General features: G+C 45.0%; 1 protein-coding gene across 1 annotated transcript; it reads left to right on the top strand.

Moving 5' to 3' along the window:
* Positions 1 to 3,653: 3,653 nt before the first annotated feature.
* SELE (selectin E) lies at positions 3,654 to 11,147 on the top strand. Its single transcript, XM_064515667.1, has 13 exons — positions 3,654 to 3,784; positions 4,056 to 4,131; positions 4,551 to 4,937; positions 5,772 to 5,879; positions 6,006 to 6,191; positions 6,837 to 7,022; positions 7,123 to 7,308; positions 7,550 to 7,735; positions 8,099 to 8,284; positions 9,222 to 9,329; positions 9,744 to 9,765; positions 9,876 to 9,948; positions 10,301 to 11,147. The coding sequence occupies exons 2-12, from the start codon at positions 4,095 to 4,097 to the stop codon at positions 9,931 to 9,933; spliced, it is 1,650 nt and encodes a 549-aa protein (XP_064371737.1). The 5' UTR covers positions 3,654 to 3,784; positions 4,056 to 4,094; the 3' UTR covers positions 9,934 to 9,948; positions 10,301 to 11,147.
* The last annotated feature ends 14,118 nt before the right edge of the window (positions 11,148 to 25,265 follow it).

Below are 25,265 nucleotides of genomic sequence, written 5' to 3'. Positions count from 1 at the left end.
GCTTGACATCTTAGTATCCCTCTGCTGATTTTTCAATGTTTTCTTTAATGTTTTTTCCAACACAGTTCTAGTATTTTCCCAGGTACTGAAGTTGGAGGCCCTGGCTTTTAATTACTTTCCTCCTTGTTTCCTTTTAGAAGTACAGGGACAATATTTGTTCCTCTTCAACCCTCCAGCACCTTTCCTCATTCTTTCAAGGATAATTACTTAGATAGCTTGGCTGGATCCTCAAGTAGTAATTTGATTAAATATAATTCATCTACATTGTCTTTAATCTTTGCCTACTCTCACCTAGTCTCTTTTCCCATGCATAATGCTATCACAGTCAGTATCTGCTAACCGTTCTCTAAAGAAAGAAAAGACAGTTGGTAGCAGTGTCCTCTGTCAATTGCTCTCCTTCTTTAAATAACAGACTTGACTATTTTTTGTTGCAGTTACTCCTAATGTGTTTGTATAGCCTTTTATTCTTGCCTTCTGTCTCATAGTGGGTTATCAATTAAACTTTCCAACTAGAAAATAGTTGCTGTTGGATAATCCTTGTTAGAAATTGCTGTTAAATTCTTAAACGTTATATAAACCAGTTTCCATGGAAAGCAGTCTGTGTGTGTATTAGAAATGCTAATGCTACTTTTTTAATACAAGTGTGGAATTATTTTTTCAATATACTGGAAAGTACCCATAGGGCAGATAAATGGTTGTGCTCATGCTCCTTGTAGTAGATCAAGTTTATACTCTTTCAAAGCTGGGAATGGCAGGCAATAGAGACAGAACAAAAGTTCAGTTCTAGTGAGTTGTTTAGTTGTGACATTTTGTTCCTTCTGTTTTGAGGTATCTGTAGGGAAGAAAGATGATCTACAGTTTTCTCATTCACTTTGAAAAAGCTGGGCTTTCATCTGTGGAAATGAAGCTCTGGAGCATATAGGAACAAGCGAGCAGCAGTTCTGAAAGCTGGACTTGATTTAGGCTAACAAGTCTGCTGTTCTTGTGGCAGAGAGGGAGAGTGGATTAATTTCAAGGAATTATGTGTTCAGACAGTATGAGAAGGGAGTGGACAACTGCACCAAGCACTGAAGCACAAGAAAGGGGGTTCTTTATTATACTCAAATCAATAGGCAAAGGAAGAAAAATGTGCAAATGTGGGAAAAAAAACAAGGCAAAGAATAAATCGGTAATGTAAAGATCAGCTGAGGGGCAGACTGGTTGGCATGTCTAGCTTGGATATCTGGAGTTCAACTTAAGTAACTGCATCAGAGGTAAATTTTCCATGAAATACCTATGTAAATTGGATTCAAAAGTAGCTTTAGCTCATAGGAATCCCAGTCTTCCAGTACAACATGAGGATTTAAGTTCTTAAGTGCTAATGAGACTTTTAATAATGAGACTTTAACCCCTCAGTCAGTTGGGTGATTTTGAAAATGCTTTTCAGGCTTTTTTGTTTTTCTGAAAATTTTGCACTTGTATCTTTCATCTGTTTTAATAAAAAGAGATAAAAATAAAAGCTGTGGATGACAGGATTCCCAGGGGGGAAAAAAGAGCCCCACATCAGTGATGAACATGGGAATGCTGCCAACAAAAAGACAGTTGGTCTTTTTTTAGACTGGAGTTTTTACAGAGATATTGTTTTCAGTTGTGTGTCCACTGCCCCCCCGCCCCTTGCTGCCCTGCTCCAGACAAGCAGTCTCAGACAGCCATGGTAGAGGAAGACCATTAAAAGCTATGAAACACTCTCTTCCTTCCTGTGGAGATTCCCCTGATGAAGTGATTCCAGTAAAATTTCTTCCACTAGGCTTTGGACCTTCTGCTATGAAAAAGATGAGCACTTACCAGTAGGAAGCTCATAAAGCAATTTGAAAAAGTGAATCTCCAAGAAAAGGTGAAGCATTTTTCCCCTTCAGACACTAGGCAGGATGTAAACTTGTTCTGAAGTGGTCTATTTCTGTGCATGTATGATTGCAACATCTGAGCAGTATCTAAGGAGAAAAAAGACTGTCCTATGGAAGCTTGTTATTGTTAGTTTGTATTAGAATAGCACCTACAGAACCCTCATGAAATTAGGACCCACTGCATGATGTACTACACAGACACATTAAAAATACCAGTCTGTGTTCCAAGGGCTTACAACCTGAAGATCACTGACAGGCAGGAAATGTTTTAATTCTCAATTTACAGATGAACAACTGAGGCTAAAGGAATAGCAGTCCTGATTTCCTGTGAATTCCAAGTCTATGGAAAGACCCTGGTTGTTACAAATGAGGCTGGACCAGGCCTGCAGTCACAGAATGCATCTACAGGACAGTCAAAAGTTAACTTCAACTTTCCAGAATTTCTTGATGGTTTATCTGTGATTCTAGCCTTAGTTCACACCTGCTAGAAAGTGTTCCTCTCCCCGCAAATATTCAGTATGTGTTTGTTCTGTTTAATTCTCATTATATTTGGTAACTGACTTTGACATACTTTCTAAGGCTTAATGTTGAAATTTATAGGAAACTCTAATATTTTGACAGTAACTGGGGCCACTTCAGAATATGCTCTTTGCTAGGTCCTCTTTCCTTTGGCTTCCTTGGATGGGCAGAGATTTAGCAAGCTATGGCTACTTCACAGATGTTTTACTTTTTCTACTAAGGCAAAAGTTATTCCTTAAAACCACTTTATGTTACTTGATCTACTTGTTCTGCTGTAATATTTTATCATCAGCTCAGGTGGCATGCTGATAGCTTTAGCTATCAAGCTGTCAGTGGTATTGATGGGCACATCTTAACATAAAACCTCACTCCAGAAAAAAGTTGATGTTTCAATTCTCAGGATACTGGTTGTGCTGAATTCAACCTCATCATAATTTTGAGGAAAAGATCTGCTGTAGTAGGTATACTCCTTTGAAAGCTTTTGGTTAGTAAAGCTAACTGTTTTCCAACAAAATAGCATTCTCCTCCCATCTGGTCCTATGAACAATGTATCAAAAGTGACAGAATAATTGGATGAAGTATATATATTTTTCTATTTCAGAGCTTTAATGAACATTCAAAGTTTCTGTAGCCTCTTGGGGCATATACATATTCAATTCCATTGTCGAGTAAGGGGAATTGTATACCTTAACACCCTAGTTTGCCTTGCATAGTTCAGACATTTGCTTTAAAATCTGCTACGGTTTTGGTAGTGATAGATGGTGATACTTTTAAGAAGCTGTCATGTCCATTTCTTTTGATTCTTATGTCATCAGTATGGTATCTGAACATCTACAGAAGCCAGTAAAGAGTATTTCCTTTTTTACTCTGCAAGAAGTTGCATAGGTTCACTATTACAAAGAACAATTGTGGCTGAAAATCAGAGCTCCCTCTGATCAAGAAAAGCACAACCATCTATGCTAGGAGAAAAGCTGGCATCAACTCACACAGCAAACTCCTAAACTAACCTTTATGCTGGTATCCTGGAATTGTGTGTTTCTGTCAGTAAAACTGTATAATCCAGCGCTTGGCAGTTTGTCAGCACAGTGTGGCTTTGTGGGAGGGTTGATATGGGAAAGGGAAGTGTCAGGCTTAATATGTGTGAGGGTCAGAACCAGGGATATTCCAAGAAATTTTTTTTCCACATGGAATTTCCCATCTCACAGGGGGCAGGCTGTGCTGAGAGAATAAAAGGCTGCAGTAAAGGCAAAAGGAACACACAGTCCAGATGTGTTGAGCTGAACTTCATCTTCAAGGCCATACTCAGCAACTTAGCAAAGGAAAGCAGTCACTGAAAAATATTAGAAGACTTCTATAGCACCTGGCCATTGTAACAACAATCTGTGAGTATAAATGGAGTGTTTTATTCAATCTCCTTGCTTAGCTAAGGAAAAACTGGACAGAGAATTCTCTGCTGGTGTTCCTTAAAAGTTGTCTTGACATTAAGAACTGTTTTAAAAGTTACATTTCCTCTAAATGAAAGTATTATTTAATTTCTCAGTGATTTGTTAAAAGGTATGTAGGGCAGATAATGTAGGCAGTATTTTATATTGAATTGCAAAAAAGCAGTATATGTTCTATACAAATGTATTCCCTTTTTCTGGTCTTTCATAGCTGTCTGCGCAAAAGATAGAAGAGAAAATTATCAGAAACATGGTTTGCTTATGGTTCCTATCTCTTCTTGCTTATGGTAAGTGTGTATGTCTCTGTAGAAAACTAGTTGGGTGATGTTAGTATAAATATTTTAACTGAGCTGCAAATTAAACAATTTTTGAACATGAGCTAATTATCATGAGGCTAGACTCATATAGAAAAAATTCTAGCTGCAATAGCATGTTTCCCTGCTCACCTGTCAGATATTAGTGGCTCATATGGTTTACTACAGAGTTTGCAGAACTTTGTAATTGGGCATGGTTTTACAGGCTGAAGTCCCTATACTTGATGATGACATGCCTGTTTTGAAGCTTGCTGAGTAATTGTGTATAAAATAATTGCAACTACTGGCTATGCAGGTTCAGATATTGATAAGCATGGAATATTTTTAGGTCTTTATATATTCTCTTCTAGAGAAGAAAGAGGTACCAACTTCTTGGTATCTTCTCATTCCAGGATTTATGATATTGGAGGAGGTGAATTGTTGGACCTACCATTATTCAGACACAAACTTGACCTACAATGAAGCAGAGCTGTGGTGCAAAGACAAGTATACTAACATGGTTGCCATTCAGAATAAGGAGGAAATCAGCTATCTCAATAATTTCTTACCCTTCAATCCGGGTTACTACTGGATTGGAATCAGAAAAATTAATGAGACGTGGACCTGGGTTGGAACTAACAAAGAACTGACAGAAGAGGCAGAAAACTGGGCTGCAGGTGAGCCAAATGGCAAAGGGAACAACGAGGACTGTGTTGAAATCTACATCAAAAGAGGGAAGGATGATGGCAGATGGAATGATGCACAGTGTGAGAAAAAGAAGGTCGCCTTGTGCTATACAGGTATGATATGAAGTCCATCCCAGTAAGTCCTTGTGGAGATGACATAGCATGGTGTCATTTAATGTAGTCTTACATATTAAGTTCCTGACCCTGCAGACACTTGTACACTTACCCTTAAACACAGTGCCTTAGTGGACTACTCACAGGGCTGAAGCTGGCTGTGTTCTAAGAGCTGTATTAATCTCACCCACCTCTTAGCCCTCAGAATATTATATGTCTTTCCTAAGCAAGTCACCAGACCCTCTCTATAATTGGTGGAGAGAGAAGCTCTTTCAGAAAGTGATTTTTTTTTTTTTAAATCCCACCCTGGAATAGCTGAGACACTGCAGGTGCCTTAGCTGGCCTGCAGTGGGTTTCTCAGCTAGGTGGTAAGAATTGCCCTTTTGGAGGCACCTGTGTCTCTGCTGATGACAGACCACTGGATCAGCTTAGACACTCTATGTGGAGGTGGCTACAATTAGGTCAAAAAAAATTGTTGTCAAGTATTTGCCAAATCAGACCTGTAGTGAGTTGGTGAAGAATGTCCCTGTTGAGGATTTCTACCTACACCATAGTCTATTGTTCCTGTTGCATTTTAAATATTGCTGATATCTACCTGAGCACAAATGGTCATGGAGTTTTCAGCCAGTGGAATCCTTTCACTATGAGCTAGGCTGTCAGATGTGTTGATTTCTGAAATGCTGTCATGCAATAAGGTAATTTTATATACTAAGTCTCCTGCTTTTCTTTTGCTATACAAAATGTGTGTTCAGCACCAGAAAGATAAGCGAATTGCTAACCAAGTTTCATTAGTGACCATTGCTGATTCATTTATAACTTGCTGATTTTTTTCAGCTTCCTGCAACCCATCTCTCTGCAGTGGCCGTGGGGAATGCATAGAGACTATTAACAATCACACCTGCCGCTGTAACCCTGGATTCTATGGGCCTGAATGCGAGTTTGGTAAGATTACTCTATCCTTCTTTCCAACCAGAAAGACGGTCATGTTAACTAGTGTTTGGTTTGTCTGGCTTGTCAATTTACGCGCTCAGCCAGTGACTGACTGTATTTCCTTGTATTTCTTTGAAGTTGAGACTTGTGACACCCTAAAGGAACCTGATCATGGGAGCCTGAAGTGTAGCCATCCACTGAAGAGCTTCAGCTACAGCTCATCTTGCACAGTTCAGTGTGAAAAAGGCTATGAGCTGACTGGAGTAGAATCAGTCCACTGTACCTCTTCTGGGGTCTGGTCTGCCTCTCTTGCAGAGTGCAAAGGTGAGCTTCTCAAGCAGTGTTAATGAACTTTCCAAATCGTACATAGGTCTACATACTTCAAAGTTACTCTCTCAGTTGATACAAACTGAGATTCTGGCCCGTTCTTTTTTAATTAACTGTGGTGGAGGTGGTATTTTATTGCAGTACAAAGGCCCTTCTTTGTCCCTGAAGAGGTGGAATGGACAAGACCAATGCCCTAGCCCTACCTTAGACTTCCTCCTAGAGAAAACCTTTTCTGCCCCCTTAGTAGAGAACAGGGAATGGAGGTGATCCAGCTGAGACTGTTCATCACAGGCTAGTTAATCCTGATTGTAGTGATTAGTTCTTTAAGTGTTCAGCTTAAAATAAGTGACCATTTGGAGCAAACAGCATCAAACTTATCAACAAGCAGCAGTCACACTGAAAATTTTAGATTGTAGCCAGCTACTGTGAAGTGCAGATGAATTTACAGCCAATCCATAAAACAGCCTTTCACTTTGAGATCCTCCAGCTCCTACCAGCATGTTCACATTCTGAAATGGCAGGATTGTAGGTCTCTTCTCCAACTCTACTTTGATGCATTGGATATGCTGCTAGGCTTCAGGTAAAAACACTTTTTTCCCCAGTTTCTCCCAAGCTAAACTCAATTTTCTCTTGTGCTTTCAGCTGTGACCTGTCCTGCTTTGGAAATGCCTGCTCATGGCTTTGTGAATTGCTCCCATTCCTCTGTGGAACTCATGTGGGGCGCTACCTGTGAGTTCACCTGTGAGGAAGGGTTTGCCCTGACTGGACCAGCCACGCTGCAGTGTGGGTCTTCTGGGGCCTGGGACAGGCAGCAGCCAGCCTGTGCAGGTACCTTTCTTTATGCCTATGTCTCTGAACAGATGGGTCTGTCAGCATGGGTATGCTGGATTCCTGATGCATCTGTGCTGACTCTTGTGATCTGTTGCAGCTGTGAGATGTGAGGCTATAAACTGGCCAGAGGAAGGCTTTGTGAGCTGTGAGCATGCTCCTGCAGATCTCATCTACCGCTCACGTTGTGATTTCCACTGCAGCGAGGGCTATGTTCTGCAGGGCCCGTCCAGTGTCCAGTGCATGGCCCAGGGACAGTGGTCAGAGCCATTCCCAAAATGCAAAGGTAAGACTTGCTGGGGTGGAACTTACTTCAGTGTGTTGCACAGTGAAAAGAAATCAGTCACTGTTCTCTGAGGCTCCTGGGTCAACTCTGCCGGTATCCAGGACTTGCTGGGTCTGCAGAGTGATATCGTGGCCCGCAGAGGTCATCTCCAGGGCAGGGCACATCATCATGTCAGCTTGGAGAAGAATGTTTGTCTTGGCCTGCTCTAAGCTAAACTCTGTGCTGTCTCTTGTGCTTTCAGCTGTGACTTGTCCTGCCTTGGAAATGCCTGCTCATGGCTTTGTGAATTGCTCCCATTCCTCTGCGGAGCTCATGTGGGGTGCTACCTGCGAGTTCACCTGTGAGAAAGGGTTTGCCCTGACTGGACCAGCCATGCTGCAGTGTGGGTCTTCTGGGGCCTGGGACAGGCAGCAGCCAGCCTGTGCAGGTACCTTTCTTTGTGCCTGTCTCTGAACAGATTGGTCTGTCAGCATGGGTATGCTGGATTCCTGATGCATCTGTGCTGACTGCTCTAGAAATCCAATTAGCTAATGGCAGTTAATTTTATTTATTAGTTAATAGTTGATTTACAGCTACTAATAATACCTATATCTGGGAGAAAATTAACAGGCTCATTTTATTTGAACTCTAAGACACTTTAGGGAAAGAGCAGTGAAAGAACACTTGTTCTGGCAAGATAATGTAAATTACCCTTTAAAAATAGTGTACATTGACTAGTGCAAAGAACAGGGCTGAAGACAGGAAAGTCCTTAATACTTTATTAACCATAATACTTCTTCCTGTATTTTAGTTGTACAGTGTGAACCACTGAGCTCTCCTGAGAAAGGCTTTGTGGACTGCTTACATGGTGCTGGGAACTTCACGTACAGCACAGCCTGCCACTTCAGCTGCATAGAAGGATGGAGGCTGACTGGCTCACATGTGCTTGAGTGCAGTCATTCAGGAAACTGGAGTGCCAGTCTGCCCATGTGTGAAGGTATGCTACCTGCGACTAGCCACAGAGGTGGCACTGGGTTTCTAATCAAATGAGGTATGGAAGGGTAGATCAGATATGCCAACCAGTGAGTTATAATTTATAGTGCAGTTCACAAAGAAAGAAGACCAACAAAATCTCAATATGCTGCTTGAAAATAGGGAAAACAAAACCCTATTCCTAAAAGGCCTTATTGAGAAATCTTGATTTCATATCAAGAACAAAAGCCCTCAAGCTGGTAATTTTAATTAAAATATTTTTAGTGTTGGGCATTTGCCACATTAGCAAAGAAAAAGCTTTTCTAGAGAAGCATAACCTTGCGGTTTAAAATCTATATTCAGAGTCTGATTCAGTCTGATAGTTCTTCTCCCCTGCCCCCAGCTTCTCAGCCAAAGGCCTCACAGTGCTCTTCTAACAAAAGCTCTGATTTTATAGGGCAGAAGTCTCAGCCTTGCCTGCCCATCCAAGGCAATAAGAGCTCTGCCACTGACTTCAGTGGAAACATACTTGGGCCCCCTGGAGTGCCTTTGCTTGAAGTCCTAAGAGCTCAGCTCTGCTTTATTTACTTAGAATTCAGATCCTTGAATAATTTCATTGATTTCAATGGGACTTTTTGAAGAGGAGGACACTCCAGAGGAAATCAAAATAAGAACCAAAACATAAAAAAAAAGATGAGTGCGAATTGTCATCTGAGCCTGGAGGTTAGGCAGAACCTCATACAGCTAGCTTGTTACCCTGCTATTGCTTTGGCAAAAGTGAATAATTATTAGTATGCAGCTTTTCACCTTGTGTACAGGATTTGTCCTGTCTCAGCAAGAGAACTCAGGTGACAAGCAGCAATTCTGATTCTTTAGGAAGGACACTTGGAAAAGGAAGTAGAAAAGACTTCAAAGACCTCACATGTCTCTTAATCTCACTGAAGCATTTTTCATCTTTTCAGCTTCTGAACAAGCCAGCTATCTCTCTGTGGGCATTGCAGCCACAAGTGCCTCTCTGCTGTCCACAGTGTCATTCCTCCTTTGGCTTGCAAGACGTTTTCAAAGAAAAGGTGAGCAATTGGACTGGATTAACTGATTTTATTTACCTGCCTGAATTTTTCACTGGGGAGTGGAGTAGAACCCTTGACTTTTCTGAAAAAGTGAAAATTCCTGTATTGAGCCAATTCCAACAATTTTTTTCAACAAGCCTGTATATATGCTGCTTTTGGATGGCAATTAAATCTGTAAGATTAAAAACAATAGAAATTATGAGAGGAAAAAGCAACAGTTCTCTTCATCAGCAATTACTGCCAGGAAACATGAATGGGAAGCTGAGATGGGGCTGGTGACAACACAGTAACTGGCTGGTTAGATCAATGGCTTTTTGTCAAATATTCAGAAATGAGAGGTTTTTAGCAGAAAAAAGTTTGCATGAAGGGACTTTCATCTTGAAATACTAATGCTTTTTCTTATTCTTCTTGCAGCAAAGAAATATACTCCTTCCAGGTAAGTTGTGTCTCAAAAAGCAGCATGAGAAACATTGCAGTAATTCTTTACTAAAATGTGTTTGATATAGAACGGCTGTCATTAAAGCGCCTTTCATTTATGTTTTATAGTAGCTGTCAGAGCCTCACTGTTGAAGGTAGTTTCCAGAGTGCTGGCCAGAATGTCTGAATAGAAATGTTTCAGGTAAGCGCATAAGATAGCTGCACTCACAATTTCTCTTCCTGTTAATCACAGAAGCAATCAGAGCTTTAGTTGCTATACAGTTGCAGAAATGGGAATATGTGCTTTGGAGTATCTAATATCTATCTCAGCATAGTGTAAAAGTTCCTAAAGAGACCGATGGATTTATTGATTCAGAAATGATTGTTCAGCTCATCAAAGGATGATTGTGCTAAGCTTTTGTCCATCCACATATGATATTAGAAATACTTTTGTACATTTTTACTACCTGCCACATACAAAATTGCTCTGAAATGAGAGCAAATACAAATCTGTGCCAGTTCTCCAATTTAGAGGATTTTTGTTCTCTCTGCAGGATTTGAAGCCATCTTTACTTATGTCTCAGAGATTTATAAGAAACAAAACTGCATGCAGATCAGCAGCTGTCCAGATGTTTTTACCTCTTGCTGACAAGATGATTCACCTTGTTTATTAGTAAGACATTTTGAACTCAAGCTGTCTGATATTTCCATTGAAGACAAACAAGCAGAGGGCAAAACTCTGGCCCTCTGGCAAAATGCAGTCTACCTTCAGTCACGCATTTGTACTGGGAGTTTGCCATCTCTTCTCCAGATGGTGAGCAAATAGTAAGCTGCTTTGTAAAGAGGAGGCTGGTTTCTCCTCTGGACTACTTGAAGGTACCTAGGTGAGGTGGAGACATGCATTATTTCCCATCACTTACTATGCTGCTGGAGAGGTCTCCTCTGGAGACACATGGGTTATATTTGCAGAAACAAAATAACTGGGGATGAAAAAGTATTCATTGAGTTCCTTTGAAGCCTTCGATCTGGCTTATTGTTAAAGTCTGTTTATTTTAACAGCATGTCAAAAAGTATGCCTGTAACAATATGGGCAGTTATTTGGGTTTCTGCTGCATGTCCTAGGAAGATTTTGGACTTTAAACTCATGTTGTAGCAGCACTACAAGTGTTAGTGTCTATTCTAGGTACTCTGGTTTGAGTGCAGCAAGTGGATCTGAAATGTTTTCATCCCAATGGGATTATGCACTGTAATATAAGTGTTTATATAATATTTAATTGTGCATTTGTTTACTGTGGGTATTTCTGTACTGTTTAACTGTAGAAGTACTGTAAAATATCTGCCTCTGAGTAGGTCTGTGGCCATTGATCTGGGCCTGGGTAATTTTAAAATAAATTAAAGATGTTTTTAAGGATTTCATGCCAGTATATTATTTGCAAATAAAATGGAAGCCCTGTTTTTTTCATATTGCAAGTATGCAATAAAGTATAAAGAGCTTAATCATTAAGGTCTTAGGGAAGGACTTTAAATTATAATCACAATTTAAATATAACTTAAGACATCTCACTTAAACATCTGTTTGACCTAATCTGATATGTATTGTCATATTTGTAGTAGTATTTAATAAAGTGTTTTAAATGTAATACTCCCTTTTTGGAAACATTGATCATTTTGATGATTTGTCAGCTTTGCGGATACAGCTTCAGTAGCAAAATGTGGTGAGGAAGACTGGCAAATAGCAAGGCTGTGGGGGCTTGCTCCCTTATTTAGCTTTCTGTTTTTTCATAGCAGTCAAGGAAAGGTTAGCCGGCAGGTGGCACTGACTGCATGGGAGCCAGCACAGCCAGAGCTGGACCTGAAACTGGTATCTCCAGTCCTGAAAGGAAAGAGGAAGGCTCAGTTCTGTCCTGTGAGGCAGGTGCCTCGGCTAGCAATGAGCTCTGAGAGACGGCATGCTCTGCAGGAATAAGAAAGCAGAAAGAAACAAGTAGGTGACCTGGATGAACAGCTAGCAACCCAAAGCCCTCAGTCCATGCAGGTCTTTTGCAGCCTTGTCTGCTGCGAAGTTAGAGGAGGGCTGGGAGAGCATGTACCAGCAGGCAGGAGCATGGCTCTGGGGGTGGGTGACAACTCCTATCCTGGGACCTCTGCTTCCACCTTGGCTCAAGCTGTAACCAAGGACTTTGTCCTGGGCCAGCAATGCTCAGATACTGGTAATGGCCAGGCACTGCTGTGGCTGTCTTACCCAGCCCCTCATGTAGCCAAGGAGGCTGCACTATGGCCCTCCATAGCCATGGACAGGGGCCAGCACTTGGTAAAACATGAGGCTTCATGAGGCAGGGCCCAAGAGAAGCCACCAGGCTTGTGAACAGGGGAGTCTGTTAGGAGATGCTGCACTGCAACAGATAGAGCCCATCACTCTTTATCCCAGATTAACAAACTGCCACCATGTCCCCTGCCTTGACAAGGTGGGGCCCAATCATGTGAGCAGATGTAGGGCAGTAATCCTTCAGGTTCCCTGAGGGGATGTAGGAGATTAGCCTGAAAGGCCCTGCTCTGAATCCCTGCAGGAGCTGTTCTGAGTGCTAAACCACCACATGTGTCCCCCAGCCTGTCCTTGTTGCTGTCCTCTACCTGTGCAGCCCCCAGCATCCTCTAGAGAGAGCCATTGTGGCCAGCATGGCTCCCACCCTGGTGTAGTTGGAGCAGCCTAGCTCCTCCTTTCCCATGGAGGGGAGCAGGGCTTGTGCTTCTGGCAGCTTTTCTTTGCTCCTTTTCCTGGGATCTTATGGGGACTTTGTTACCAGAAAACAGACTTTAAAATTGTCCCCCTTTCTCCACATCTCATGTGACTCCTAGTGGCAGCAGGAGTAAAACCACATTTGGACAGGATTGGTCTTCCAATTCTCCCATTTTCCTGGCAAAAAATACCTAGGCCAGATAAAGACTCCCTGAAGGGGATCCCCTTGCCTCCAGCAACTTGCAGGCTACCTCTGTCCTTATAATTAACATTGGTTAGCCCTAGTATGTGCTTGTCTAGGTAGTTTGATTCTCAGCCCTCTCCTGGGCACTGCTTTTTTCCTGCTTCAGAACATGAATTGCCAGCCATGATGATATGGCAGGTCCAGGCCTTTAGTATCTTTGGGAACTTTTTTTTTGTAATGGATGTGTCTGTCTTAGTGACCATGAACAGAGCTCTTTTATTGTTTGCTATGCATTTAGGACCCTCTTTGGAAATGATGGCCTTGAGATAATGACCCAGGGAATGCTTGCTGCCAGGCAGTCATTTAGCAACTCCATTGTTTCACTCCTGTTTACAGTGCGGTGCCAGGCGGCCACGGCCACGAAAAGACCACAGAGTCTTTGCTGGAGGAACTTTCCTCATTTCCTGTTGCTCCATTTCCCTTAAATTCCCCAGGTCTCACTGGGCTATTGGCATTGTCCAGAATAGGATCTGTGTTTTGCCTGGCATCTTGTTTCAGAGCAGATATCTGTTTGTGCTGTGACCTGTGGAAGCTGTGAAGGTGGCATTAACTGGGAGGCACAGATGTCCTTTTGCAGCTCTGTGTGTTTGCTGTTTGGCAAGAGGATGGTTTTTATGGTGCAATTTAATGTATTCCTAATGAGCTGAGCTACCAGGTGGCTTTAGCATTTTACATCTGTGGTTTGACAGAAGGGGAGTTAGAAACAAACTTCACACTTAAATCCTCCAAGACAGACAGGTAGCATTTGATTTGGGGTAGGTGCCTCTGTATCTAACATGCCCATGGTGATATTGACTTAGTTTGTGCCTTCTATTTTCATAAGCAATTAGCTGTCAGACAAGTGGTCTTTTACCAGTGCCTGGCTGGAGTTGCCTTCCAGAGGTCTGGTTTCCAAGAGTTAAGCTGGACCCAGCATTTGGCCAGCAGTTCTAAACTCACAAAGGTAGGTCACTGCTATAGGCTTTGGAGACTGCAGCTCCTTGCAGGTCTTTGCGTGCTTTGCGAAGGACTTGGCAGCAGGGACTTTGAAGCAGGAGCTCCCACAGGAGTTGGAGTCGTGATCAAATCACTAACTTGCTCAGTTCCTGCTCTGGGAGCTGTCAGAGGATATTAGGGCCAGGAGGCCAGACTGCAGCATGCAATGTCTGTGCAATACTGTATACTCAAGCCCTCTGTGAGTTTGGTTTCTGCCCTGAGTCTTACTCAGGTTTGGATTCCCCTGGTTCTTGCAGGTGGCTGGCTCCCTCCTCTTGACTTGAGCATGTGGCTAACACGAGCAGGAGTCTTCAGCCCATGGGCCTGGAGAAGTAGTTTTCCGTGGTGAGTCCTATTGCCCTTGACTGGGGACAGAGAGGACTGCAATGGGCCCTGGGAGCTGTGCCCTGAGAGCCGTAACTCATGCCAAGCAAGAAGCAAAGCATGGGCTTGCCCACAGGGCGCTGTTGGTAGCGGGCAGCAGAAGCTTGGTAGAGGGTAGAGCAGCAGGCATCATGGCCCAGCACTCCATAGCATTTGCACAGTCACACTGAGCTACTACAGGGGTCCCAGGCCTGGTGAATGGCCTCTCTCATGAACGTCCTTAGGGTGGAGAAAGCCGAATTGCAGGTTAGATTTGCCCTGTACAGTCAAAGCTTGCTAGATAGTTACCTGCTAGATAGTGAGTACCTGGAACTATTAAATCTCACCTGGGTGGGAGGCAGACTTGGCCAGCACAGTTCAGCTGTGGCTCCAGTGGAGAGAAAGAAATCCACAGTCCAGAAAGTGCTTCCACAGCTGATGGTGGCCAATGCTTTTTCCAGCTCAGAAAAGCTAGTGCCAGGAACAGGACTATGTGCAAAAAGCACAAATACCTCCTCAATAAGGCAACAGATGCCCCCAGGCAGCTGCCAGCAGATTTTTTACCTGCCTTCCCACTTCAGGGAAGGACGTTCTCTGAAAAGCCCAACAGTTGCTTTGACTTTCAGCCTGGGCCAAGTGGGACCTTCATCAACTTCTCGCCTCACCAGCTGCCATGAAAGCAGCATTGGCAGGTGTGAAATTGCAGGTGACTTGCTTGCTTCTGGCACTCCAGTGCTGTCATTTTGGGCTTTTGACAGTCTCTGAGTGGGCAAGAGGAGGGGACCAGACTGAATCTATGCCTGCTGGAGCAGGCCTGGATTGTGGAGCACTTGGGTGGAAGGAAAAGGGTTAAAGGGAAGACAGGAAACACTTTGTACAGGGCTTGTTCCACTGAGAGATTTCTGGGAAAGGAGGGGCTGCAATCGGGTAGGGTGTTTTCTCTTTGACGTCTTGGGAAATCGAGCCCACTTGGGCCTAAACCAAAAGGGAAATACAGTGCAGCCCACGCTGCATGAAACAGTGACATCCCCACTTCACCTTATCTCATGTCAGTGCAAACAAGCCAGACTGTGAAAAGCAGACACGGTGAAATGCCGGGTTTACATGAATAACCAAGATGCTCTATGGGGAAAATGGTTTTATCAGGAAGACAGTGGGGATATTCCCAGAAAGCCTTGTCCCAAGAGCTTCCTAGGACTGCCCCCTCTGGTCCTAGTCGTACTCGCTTTCCCTCTCATCCCCCAGCGGATGTGGGGGATCCTGGGGCCATCAGAGTGGAGAGCAGGACATGCTGTCTGTGCCGCAGTTTGGGCTGTTGCCAGACTAGAGTCTGATCTGGATGGCCCCTGAAGGCAGCAGGGGAGAGCTCTGCAGATGAGTTAGGAACTGCTGACTCAGTGTCAGATAATGGAGAAGGTGAAGATCTTTGCCACTTTGGAGCTAGCCAGTTTTGACCCAGACAGGCCCTGCAAGCAATCAGTTGTAGAAGAGATTCTTCTACTCTGTCAGAAACACTTGTGGGGGAAAACTCACCTGCTTCAGTAACCTCTTGCAACTGAAGGCAGATTTAGTTGAAGAACTTGATGGTGACGGAAGAGTCATATTGGAGGGAGCAGGGAGACAAACAGCCCGCACTCTCCGCTGCTCTACCTCCTTTCCTGGAGCAGAGAACAGCTCCAGCTCTGCTTCACAAGAGCCTACCTGCAAGATCCTGAGCTTGAAGGACATCCCTGGTTGTGGAGGCAAGCAGCGAGGGATGCTTAACTGCTAGAGCAGGGCAATGTAACACTTCCTGGGCAGAGTGTGGGTCCTGGATGAAGGTAAAGTCCCTGCCCATTCAGTCTTGCACTATCCAGAGGAGCAGGGATTGCTGAGCTTACTGACAGCTGACCATCCCTTCAGCCAACCCAGGGGCTGAAATACCGAGGCTGCATTTTGGCCACCCAGCACTATGTCCAAACCCCAGCTGATCGGTTAAGCAATGGCTGAATAATTGGCTCAAGAGGTTTGTTATGCTGGGGATAGGAAAGATGCTTCCCTCAGAGTTTGACTGTCATGAATCACATCCCCACAGGACAGGCCTTCTTCCTTTCCAGCATTGGATATTTGCTGTGATTCAGTTTTATCTCATCACTGTGCCTTTCTAGCAGTTATGTATCTCCTGGCACAAGTAAAAGTGTAGTTTTACGCATGGGACCAGCACTGCTGGTTCTTCCTGGGACCTCACGGCCATCCCCTTCAGTGGTGAAGCCTTGGGGACCCTCCTTGCCTGCCACCTATGCTCTACTCCTTGGCTTTTGGCCATAAAAAGTTTCTGGGATGCTGACAGTGAAGTTCATGACCACCCTGAAAAACTGTCAAGTAGGAGACCCAGTGTCGCAGGGAAACCTATGGCCATAGGCACCTGCAAAGAGTAAATGGAGTGGCCCCAGACAGGTCTTCACGTATATCTGAAATGTGCTATTTGAGCACACAAGCTTGGCTTAGGGCTGAATCCTCCCCAGCAAGGAAGCCCCTTAGAAAATACTGTTCCTTTTCCTTTATTTCCATGGCAAATCCAAGCTTCTGATTTACCAAAAAGAGGAAAAAAAAAAAAAAAGATACATGCCTGGCTCAGTAGGCATCTAACCGGCTGCCCTGTTGTCTGCTGCCCTGGGCAGGGGAGGGGGCTGAATGGCAGGGGCAGCACATCCCTCAAGGCGAGAGTGCCTGGAGAGCCTCAGGCAATGCATGGCCAAGGGCTCACGGATTACACAGCCTTGGGAAGCAAAGCTCCCACATCTTAGCACGTCCTTAATGAGCATCTTCCAGAGAAGGGAAGAGTTTCCTGTACAGAAACACTGTATTACTCCTCTACCCAGCTTTCCTCATGCAGAAGGTTTGGCATGCTGAGAAGTGAATGGACATTTTAAACCCTCTAGTTACTAGAGCAACTCCTTCCCCCCTCATCTGACCTTTAGCAATACGATGCTATCAAGCTCCTGTGTCTCTGGTGGGAGCCTCACAGCACGACAGGATTGATTTGACCTCGGAGATTGTGAGTGCCATGCAGCCCCATCCACCAGGGCATGAGCAGCCTGGACACACGGACTGGAGGAAGAGATGGGCAGAGCAAATGTGCCTGAAGCCAGTGTGCAAGGCTGCTCGAGTTATTGCAAGTGGCGCAAATGCTTTAGCCTGGTTTCCCAGGGAAATGACCTCCGAGTCAGTCTGGGCCTGCCTGTCTGCCATTTCCCCCCTAGTTCGTGGTCGGCTTGCAATGCCGTTTGACACAGGCTGAGTTATCAAACCTATGGAGCATCTGCAAGTTTGGGGGAGACAGGCCCTGGGATGAGGTGAGAGACAGGGAGCTGTGTGCCCACGAAGGGAACAGTGGCACTTTGCATTGTGTGGGTAATTGCTAGAGCTGCAGTGAGTTTTGGATGCACAACTTTAACATCCTCTTCATGCAGAATTTTCTTGGGCTAGTGGTTTATTTTCGCTAAAGCCATTTGCCTGAATCCATTTGCCATTCTGCTCTTTTGAACCAGGGCAGCAGGATATTACCGCTTAGGTCAGTATAGATTGGTCTGGTTCATTTTCTTCCCCCCCTACTAGCTCTTTCATTGGGAATATTCAGTGCTCCCTTTAATTTGCTCTGACTGAGCAGAGGGTTTAGTTTCTACTCAGAGCGATATAAAATCCGAGCTGACACATCAGCAGGAGAGCTCTCAGGATGTGAAAAAATCCCTGTCTTTCCTAACATTGAATTTAAAAATCCAGATTTTAGACATATCCTGAACATAAAAAGTAACTTCCAAACTTAAAGAAATACCCACCAAAATCTATCTGTCTCTGCTCTTCTTTCAAGGGCTCAAAGACAGTAGCTTTTCAAGAACAGTTCTTTGTAGAGTGACTGGAATTGCGTACAAACAAGTGTCTGGCTCATTGAAGTCACATAAGTGCTAAGGACAAGTCGGGCACAGAGTGCTCTCTTCTCCAGCCTGCAAGCAGCATTGCTTCAGTTTGGCTGCGTTAAATTCAGAAGTGGTTCCTTTAGGTGGTGACAAGACTGTTTCAGCTTGTTGCCAGATGAAGCTAATAACACGCAGAACAGGCTGGGCGGACTTTTGTTTTGTCGCTTTTACTTCCTTTTTCCTCGCACATGCACAGAGGAGAGGTTTTGGTTCCTAGCCCATTAAATGGCAAATGACCCTTCACCTTCTAAGAAGGAGTGGGACTATGCACTCTTGCAAGTTAGCCTTTTGGTGACAGAAATTGGGGATGGGGACTCTGGGGACTTTTAAAGCACTTTATTCATGTTCTAGCACCAGCTGTGGAAATGGAGAGGGTTGCAGAGAATGGACAGATAATCTCTGCTTTCATGAGATAGATAATATCATGCTTTCATGTCAATGTTAAAATGTAGTTACAGGAAGCAATTCTGCCTCAGAGAAATGCACTGGGCACAGATGAACCAGCTGCCTTGGAGGAATATCGAGAACAGCTCCTCTGGACTTTGCAATGAGAAAGCCAACTGGAAGAGCATTTTTTTCCTAAGACTGAACATACACTTGCACCTGGAGAAAGATCTTGTCAGAGGATCCCAGGAAACAGGATTCGATGGGGCCTGAGAAGTTGCTTACTCCAGACTCCTGTCCCTGGCCGTGAGTGACGGCGCTGCAGGTGGAAGTTGCTGCTGCACACTGCGACCTCATGTGAAAAGCGTGGGGGTCCCTGAGCAGGACCTGAGCGACCCCAACACAGCAGCCCCCCACGTCTGCGGGGCCAAGGATGGGTGCACAGGCCCTGGGTTACAGGGACGGGATTCCATGACTAAGGCTCTTTGGCCATTTCAGAAATCCCAAGCTGTCACTGTTAGCAGCTTAACAGGAGTCTGTGGCCTAGGTTTAATTTCCCAGCACTGCTGCTGACTAAGTCTGAGCAGCTCATGTCTCCACCTTGTATCCCTGCTGCCTCGCATCTAAAACAGAATGATACCGAACTCCTCAGAGAAGAGCTCTGGGACCTTTCCCTGGAGAGCCAGGCACATGAGCCAGTGCACATCTGCTGTATGGCACGTTGTGCCCAGCTCAGGAGCGGCCAAGGCTCTGCGGATGCAGGGGCTGGCCTGTAGTCACAGAGCTGCAGACCCGCTGCTGCTCTCAGTGGTTGACGGCAAGGTCCAGTGCTTCCCTCCAGATCGCCTCTTCTAAAAACACTAGTCCCCACCTACATTAGAGACATACCTTCATACATGGGGAAATGGAGGCACACAGCAAACCTTTCCTGGAATCAATCAGCAGAGGAACTGAAATTAGGCTGCTCAAGTGCTTGGCTCCCTGCTTTGTAGTACAAATGAAGGCCACATAACGATCTTTCCTATGCTTTTGAAAGTCTGGAGTAGCTCCATTTGTTGTCAGCTTTATCCTGATACAGCTAAGCAAAGCACATGAATCCTGCCTGCATCTCCACGCATTGTCAAAGCATGCTTATGGCTTGGGGAGGGAGAATGGGAAATCCTTGAATTCCCTGAATTTTTCGCATGTTGGTGGATGAAATATCATATGTAAGTCAAGGTTTGATTCAGACAAACTGATGCTGATGGAAAGACTGCCTTCAGCTGAGGCCCTAAGCAAGTTAGATCTCCTTTGCCTGTTATTACAATGTCCAGTTTTCCCTCTTAAAGGCAGTATAGATGAACTGTACATGTAGAACAGAACTGCTCTGCTGGAGAAAGCCTGAGAGGGGCTGCGACAGGGTCACATACCACGCATGGTGAAGAGAAAGCTCGTACAGCTCAATTATTTACTGTTTCTCACAAGACGAGCAAAGGGACTCCCAAGGAAATGGTCAAGCTGAAGGTTGAAAGCAAACAGAAGGAAGCTCTTCTGCACAAGGCACATGGAAGTGAATCATTGCCACTACATGCGATGGAGGCCAGATGTATGAATAGAAAAGAAAAAGAAATCAGGCAAATCCACTGGTGGCTGTTAAAAAAGATAATTTGAATGCGATGCCTAGTCTATAAAATCCTTAACTCAGATTGCCAGGAGAAGAGAGGACCTGTACTAGGGGGATGATGATATGTCCTGTTCTTATCTCCTGCCCCACCTATCTGCTACTGGATATGAGGGCAAACAGGCTTTTGCTTTGATCTGGGACAGCTGTGCTTCTGTTTCTGTGTCTGGAGCAGGAAAATCCAAGCCTTCAGGGTGTTTGGATGCTGTGGGAACAGGTGCAACAGGGGACCCAAGAACAACAGATCAGAAAACATATGGGACAGGCCCAGCACTTAATTAACCTAATTGCTGTAGCTTCCAATGAGGGTCTACACGCTTGCTTCCGGTGCAGGCAAGGACCAATGTCTGTGACAGAGTGCAGATACAGTAATGCTGTCAGCAGCCCCTTCCTTCCTAGGGGGCCCAGCAGTCCAGACCACCTCTGTAAAATCCAGCCTATGGGCCTGGGTCTGCATGCCCAGATGTGCACCCCCTCTCCCCCCACCCCCCCTTTCCAGATAGGTGCTGCAGCCTTTTCCGGAGAGACAGCGGGTGAGAGGAAGGGGTTTATAAAGCTAGCAGGGACTATCACAGCCCAGCGGTTTGGCTTGCCTACCTAACCTCTATCAGAGGATGTTACTTGCAGATTGCTGCTGCAGGGGGAATGAATCATTCAGGCTGCAGGTGGTCAGCTGATAAATGTATCCAGCCAGCTCACCTGCGTGCTCAATGGCACAGTAAAACCACTAGATATTTATAGAAAGAAATTGCATCCTGACTGGTGAAAGAAAAAGAACACCCTAAATGCACTTGTTAAAGAGCATTTAGCATCTTGTTAAAGTTGTTAAAAGAGCACAACTGGGCTTTCTTCAAGACTCCAGACCAAGAACAAGGACAGTCAAGAATCTTTACTAACCTCTTTAGATGATCAGGCAGCTTCTTTGACTCAAGTTTTGTCACTACAAATAATCCCTGTTCATTACTGAAAGTATTTGAGAAACAAAAGCACTCCCACTTTTCCTTTCATGACACTGAATTGTAAATAAGGTTGTCCTAAAGATACTACCGACACCTCAAATGTTCTTGGGATTGAAAGGTGTCCTCTAACAAAAATCATGTGCCTTGTTTTGTACTCTGAACTGAAGTTTGAAATCAGGGTCATCCAGATGTCTTGTGTGGCTCAAGCCAGGCCCCAGCTGGCCAGCTTGTTATCTGCAAGGAGCAGCTATTCCCATGTCCTAGTAGCATGCTTCAACCCATCAGAGCCTGGACCTTTTTTGAAGCTCTGGGGCTTGAGACTTGAAGCACACCAGATACAGCTGCTTTGAGAGGTGCAGGCCAGCGAGTGAGAAGGAAGAGTGCGGCATCTGACCTGGGTGCATGTCCTCTGTGTTGGGCCAGCAAAGCCAAATGTTTGTCGCCTTTGGATTCACCATGCTGCCCCAAAAGCCAAACAGACATGTAGTAGCGTTGGCAATCCTTGTAGGAACCTCATGTCTACCAGACTCCCCTTCCCTGCCCTCCCAGCAGGTGCCAGCTGGGCTTTTTCTTTCTTTCCTCCTATGGTTGTGTTTCATCAAAGCAAGCACAGTCAGGGGATGCAGAGCCTGAAGGCTTACTAAAATTAGGCCTGATCTTTGGTCCTGTTTTCAAGGCATGCTGGCATCTGACGTACGAACTGGCTACAATCCGGGTTTGCAAGTCCTAAGTGCAGCTATGTTTGTATTATTGTTTGAAAAATCCTTTGGAGCTGCTGCATGCCTCTTGGCACAAAACAGCAGCACACAGGCACAGATCAAAGAACCCCGATGAAGTATATTTTGTCATAGATAAGCAACCTACGCTACCAAACTAGCTGGCAAAGGGGGATCACAGCAGAAGCACCAAGGCTGTGATTTTGACACAATGACACCATGTTCGTTCAGTGCCCATGACTCATTACTGGAGCCACATATGTTTGCTATGGAGATCTCTGGGTCTTCTGCAAAAACAGCTAATGAACAAGATGCTAAGTCCCAATTAAGTTAACGGGGCTCAAACAAATCTTTCATGTTGAATGCAGTGTTTTGTGTTTTGGTGGATCTGGGTCTTGCTAAAACTTCCCTTCCTTCTTCTTCCTGTTAGAGTTACTTAAATACCAGTGATTAAAAAGGAAGAACTATGAACAGGAGTTAAAACCCCAAAGTGTGATCAGGATAGATGTTTGGAATGATTGTATGAAATGCCTTCAAAGAGGTCATGAATAAGCAAGAGAGGTAAGGAAGAAGAGAGAAAACTGTGGTTTACACATTTTTTTAAACGTGAGTTTCTGAATGAAGAGGAAATGTTGCTGCCAGCTGTCTTGTTCAGCTGCGATTGCCTAACACACCATGGAAATCAGGGTCCATTGGCAGCATTCCTGCTGTCCTCACACCTCGATATGTTAACTCTGCCTGTCCCTGGGCCAGAGGAGCATTCATTCGGTGCTGGATTTGAAATAAAGGCATTCCAGCCCTCATCTGCTCTTTGGGCAACAATTTTGTTCTAGTTCAGGTCTCCACGAAACACCTGGAGGGCTGTCCATTCTTCTCCAGGCCTGTCCTCAGCCTGCCTGCTGCAAAATGGGCTTCTAAATGGCTGACCCCAGAATTAGGCATTTTCTAGGCCAAGACCAACATCTTAAACTTTACCTGAAAACAAATTGGCAATCAGGTGTAATGAAAACACTCCCAGGAAGCTTTGCAAAGCACGCTTTTATTACAGCTCTGTCTACGAAGGTCTACAGCCTCTCATTTGATGAATTATCAGTAGTATTTTTTTTCCTCCTAACAAGGTTTCCTTAGAAATGGAAGCATTGCTGAATCTCGAGTCTGCCTGGCATATTCCGGGGACATCTGGCGTAAATTCTTCATTATTAGATTACATTAGTTGCAGCAATAATCATTCACATGGGATTATTACATCCAAGCTTGTCTCACTGCCTTTATCCTTTCACACATTGTCTTTCCTGGTTTCCCTTCAAAGGTCTGTTGTGAGTCTGTGTTGGAGCAAGAAATTAACTTGTTAGTAATTTATGCATCATTTCCTCCAGCCACATGTATTTAGGGTAAGATCAATAAAATATAATAAGGAAGCGGGTGGGTATTGTCACTGTGGGGCTGAAATAATTCCTTTGGTATCACTGTAAATCCTTCCTTCGCATATGAAAACCTGCAGGCCTGTCCATCATTAGCTTATTTTACAAGGCTGCATCAGCAGGACATTGATTCAGCTCCTTTGTGTGCTTGCAGAGTTCATGTCCTGCTACTTCTGCTCACAGTCTCGCAGCCATGCAAAGTGATCTGAGCCAAGGTTTAAGATTTTGAAACAGAACTGTTGCATAGGTTTTCTTCCGGCTCCTGTGATATAATTAAAAGTGCCATCTAACACTGCAGCCTCAGTTTTGGAGTGGCTCCATGCTTTTGGAGATGTTAGGTCTGAGCACTGGAGCACCATGGCTCAGGGCCCAGAGATCTTGCCGTCTGTGGGAACTGGAGAGGGAAAGCTGAGTGAATCTGCAAGGTCTGTGGCAGGACTGAGAGGATCTGGAGTCCCCAGCTATTGCTCTGACTGGTGGGTACCCCTTCCTAGATAGTAATAAGGAAGGGAGTTTAGCCCCATCTCACAACAGTGTAAGGATATAAGAGGGATGACGTTTGTGGGGAGAAGAGGCAGCAGACAGCAGGCTGGATGTCTACGACTCCTAAAGAGGCTCAGAGTTGATGCCACGGAGTATCCTGTGTTTCTGTGTCTCTTTCACACCTCCTGGCTCAAGTCCAGACTATCCTACAGGGTTTCAGCTGTGTGAGAACTTGAATTTGGGGTATTTGTTGCAACTTCAGATGGAGATTTTCCTGAAAATGTAAGTTCAAAACAGCAGTTTGGCGCTCCTGCAAGCTCTGCCTGCCTGGTTTCCTGCAGCCAGTTTTCCTGCGGGAGACGTCCCTGCGGCTGGTGCTGATGTGGAAGGGGCTGCGTGGTCCACCTTGGCTTCAGCAATGCTTGTCTGATGGTCTGAGGGGACTACAGCAGTGCAGAAGCTCTGGTTTCTGAAAGCCTCTGGAAGCAGAAATCACTCTGGGACCTGCATGTTTTGTTGCCATAAACATGGAGAGATCCAGGGGAGGGAGGTGCCTGAAAGCCCTCCGAGGTCTGAGTCAGCCCCTGGAGGAATATTCTTTGTGCAGCGTGCTGGGCTGGGCAGCACAAAGTGTACGGGATGGGGCTGCAAAGGCAGCGCAATCCTGCCCTCCGCAACCCCGGCAGTGTTGACAGAGCCTGAAGGGGAGCACGGAGGAGATCAGATCCCGAGATTATCCGTGCAGACAGGGGACAGGAATGTTGTTTGCTTGCAGCTCCTCTCCATTAGCACTGGCAAACAAGGAGGGAAAATGCAGGCAGACGGTTTGAGGGTGCAACAGAGACAAGTAGGCACAGGGGTGAAATCAGAGGGTCCAAATTCAGCACAAGAAAAACTGGTCACAGCACAGGCTGGTTGTCTTGTTCTGAAACCTTTGTAGACACAAGGGTCCGTCCAGCTCACCTGTATGCAGCTAGTGATGCTGCCCAGGAATGCATTGCCCCTTGTCACCTGCCCCCATGGTCCTCAGAGGCAAAAGCCAATTATTCCTAGTCTCCGATGGAATTTAGGGGGGATGTGGCTAACACAATCACCTTTTTTTTTGACAGCAAAGTTTGCTATCAGATAGAGTGGGTATGTTTACAGACAAGAGAAAAACGGCCAGCTGGCAGAGAGAAAGGAAGAGAGAAAGAGGAAAGCAGAAGCGAGATGGATAAGTTATGGATCCATGATAAGAGTTCAAAGGAGAGAAGTTATCACAGTCTGGAAGTCAGGTAGGCTGGGCATGACCCATGGCTGCTCGTGACGGGATGACAGCGCTTTGCTTGGTTTCCTTCCATCAGGAGCCACAGGTAGAAAAGAAATTGCTTCTAGGAGACACTTTCTCAGCGGAGTCACTTTGGACCGACTCTTTCCCACCACACACCAAGCACGTCCCACCCCAGCCAGCCCGCGCAGCCAGCCCTCCCCCTCCACATTGCAACACCTCCTGCTTTCCAAAGAGAGAGGAGCCCAAAGAGCAAACACAGGAAACCCCAGCCCTGGTCAAGGTCTGGGAGGTAAATTTGTAACTTAGGACAGATCGTGAGGATGCTGGTTTGTAACAAGCAAAGGCTCCTTT

This window comes from Dromaius novaehollandiae, chromosome 8, assembly GCF_036370855.1.
Source record: "Dromaius novaehollandiae isolate bDroNov1 chromosome 8, bDroNov1.hap1, whole genome shotgun sequence".
NCBI classification, from domain to species: domain Eukaryota; kingdom Metazoa; phylum Chordata; class Aves; order Casuariiformes; family Dromaiidae; genus Dromaius; species Dromaius novaehollandiae.
Note: the sequence above shows the minus strand (reverse complement) of the source record. Positions and strands in the feature narration are given on the sequence as shown.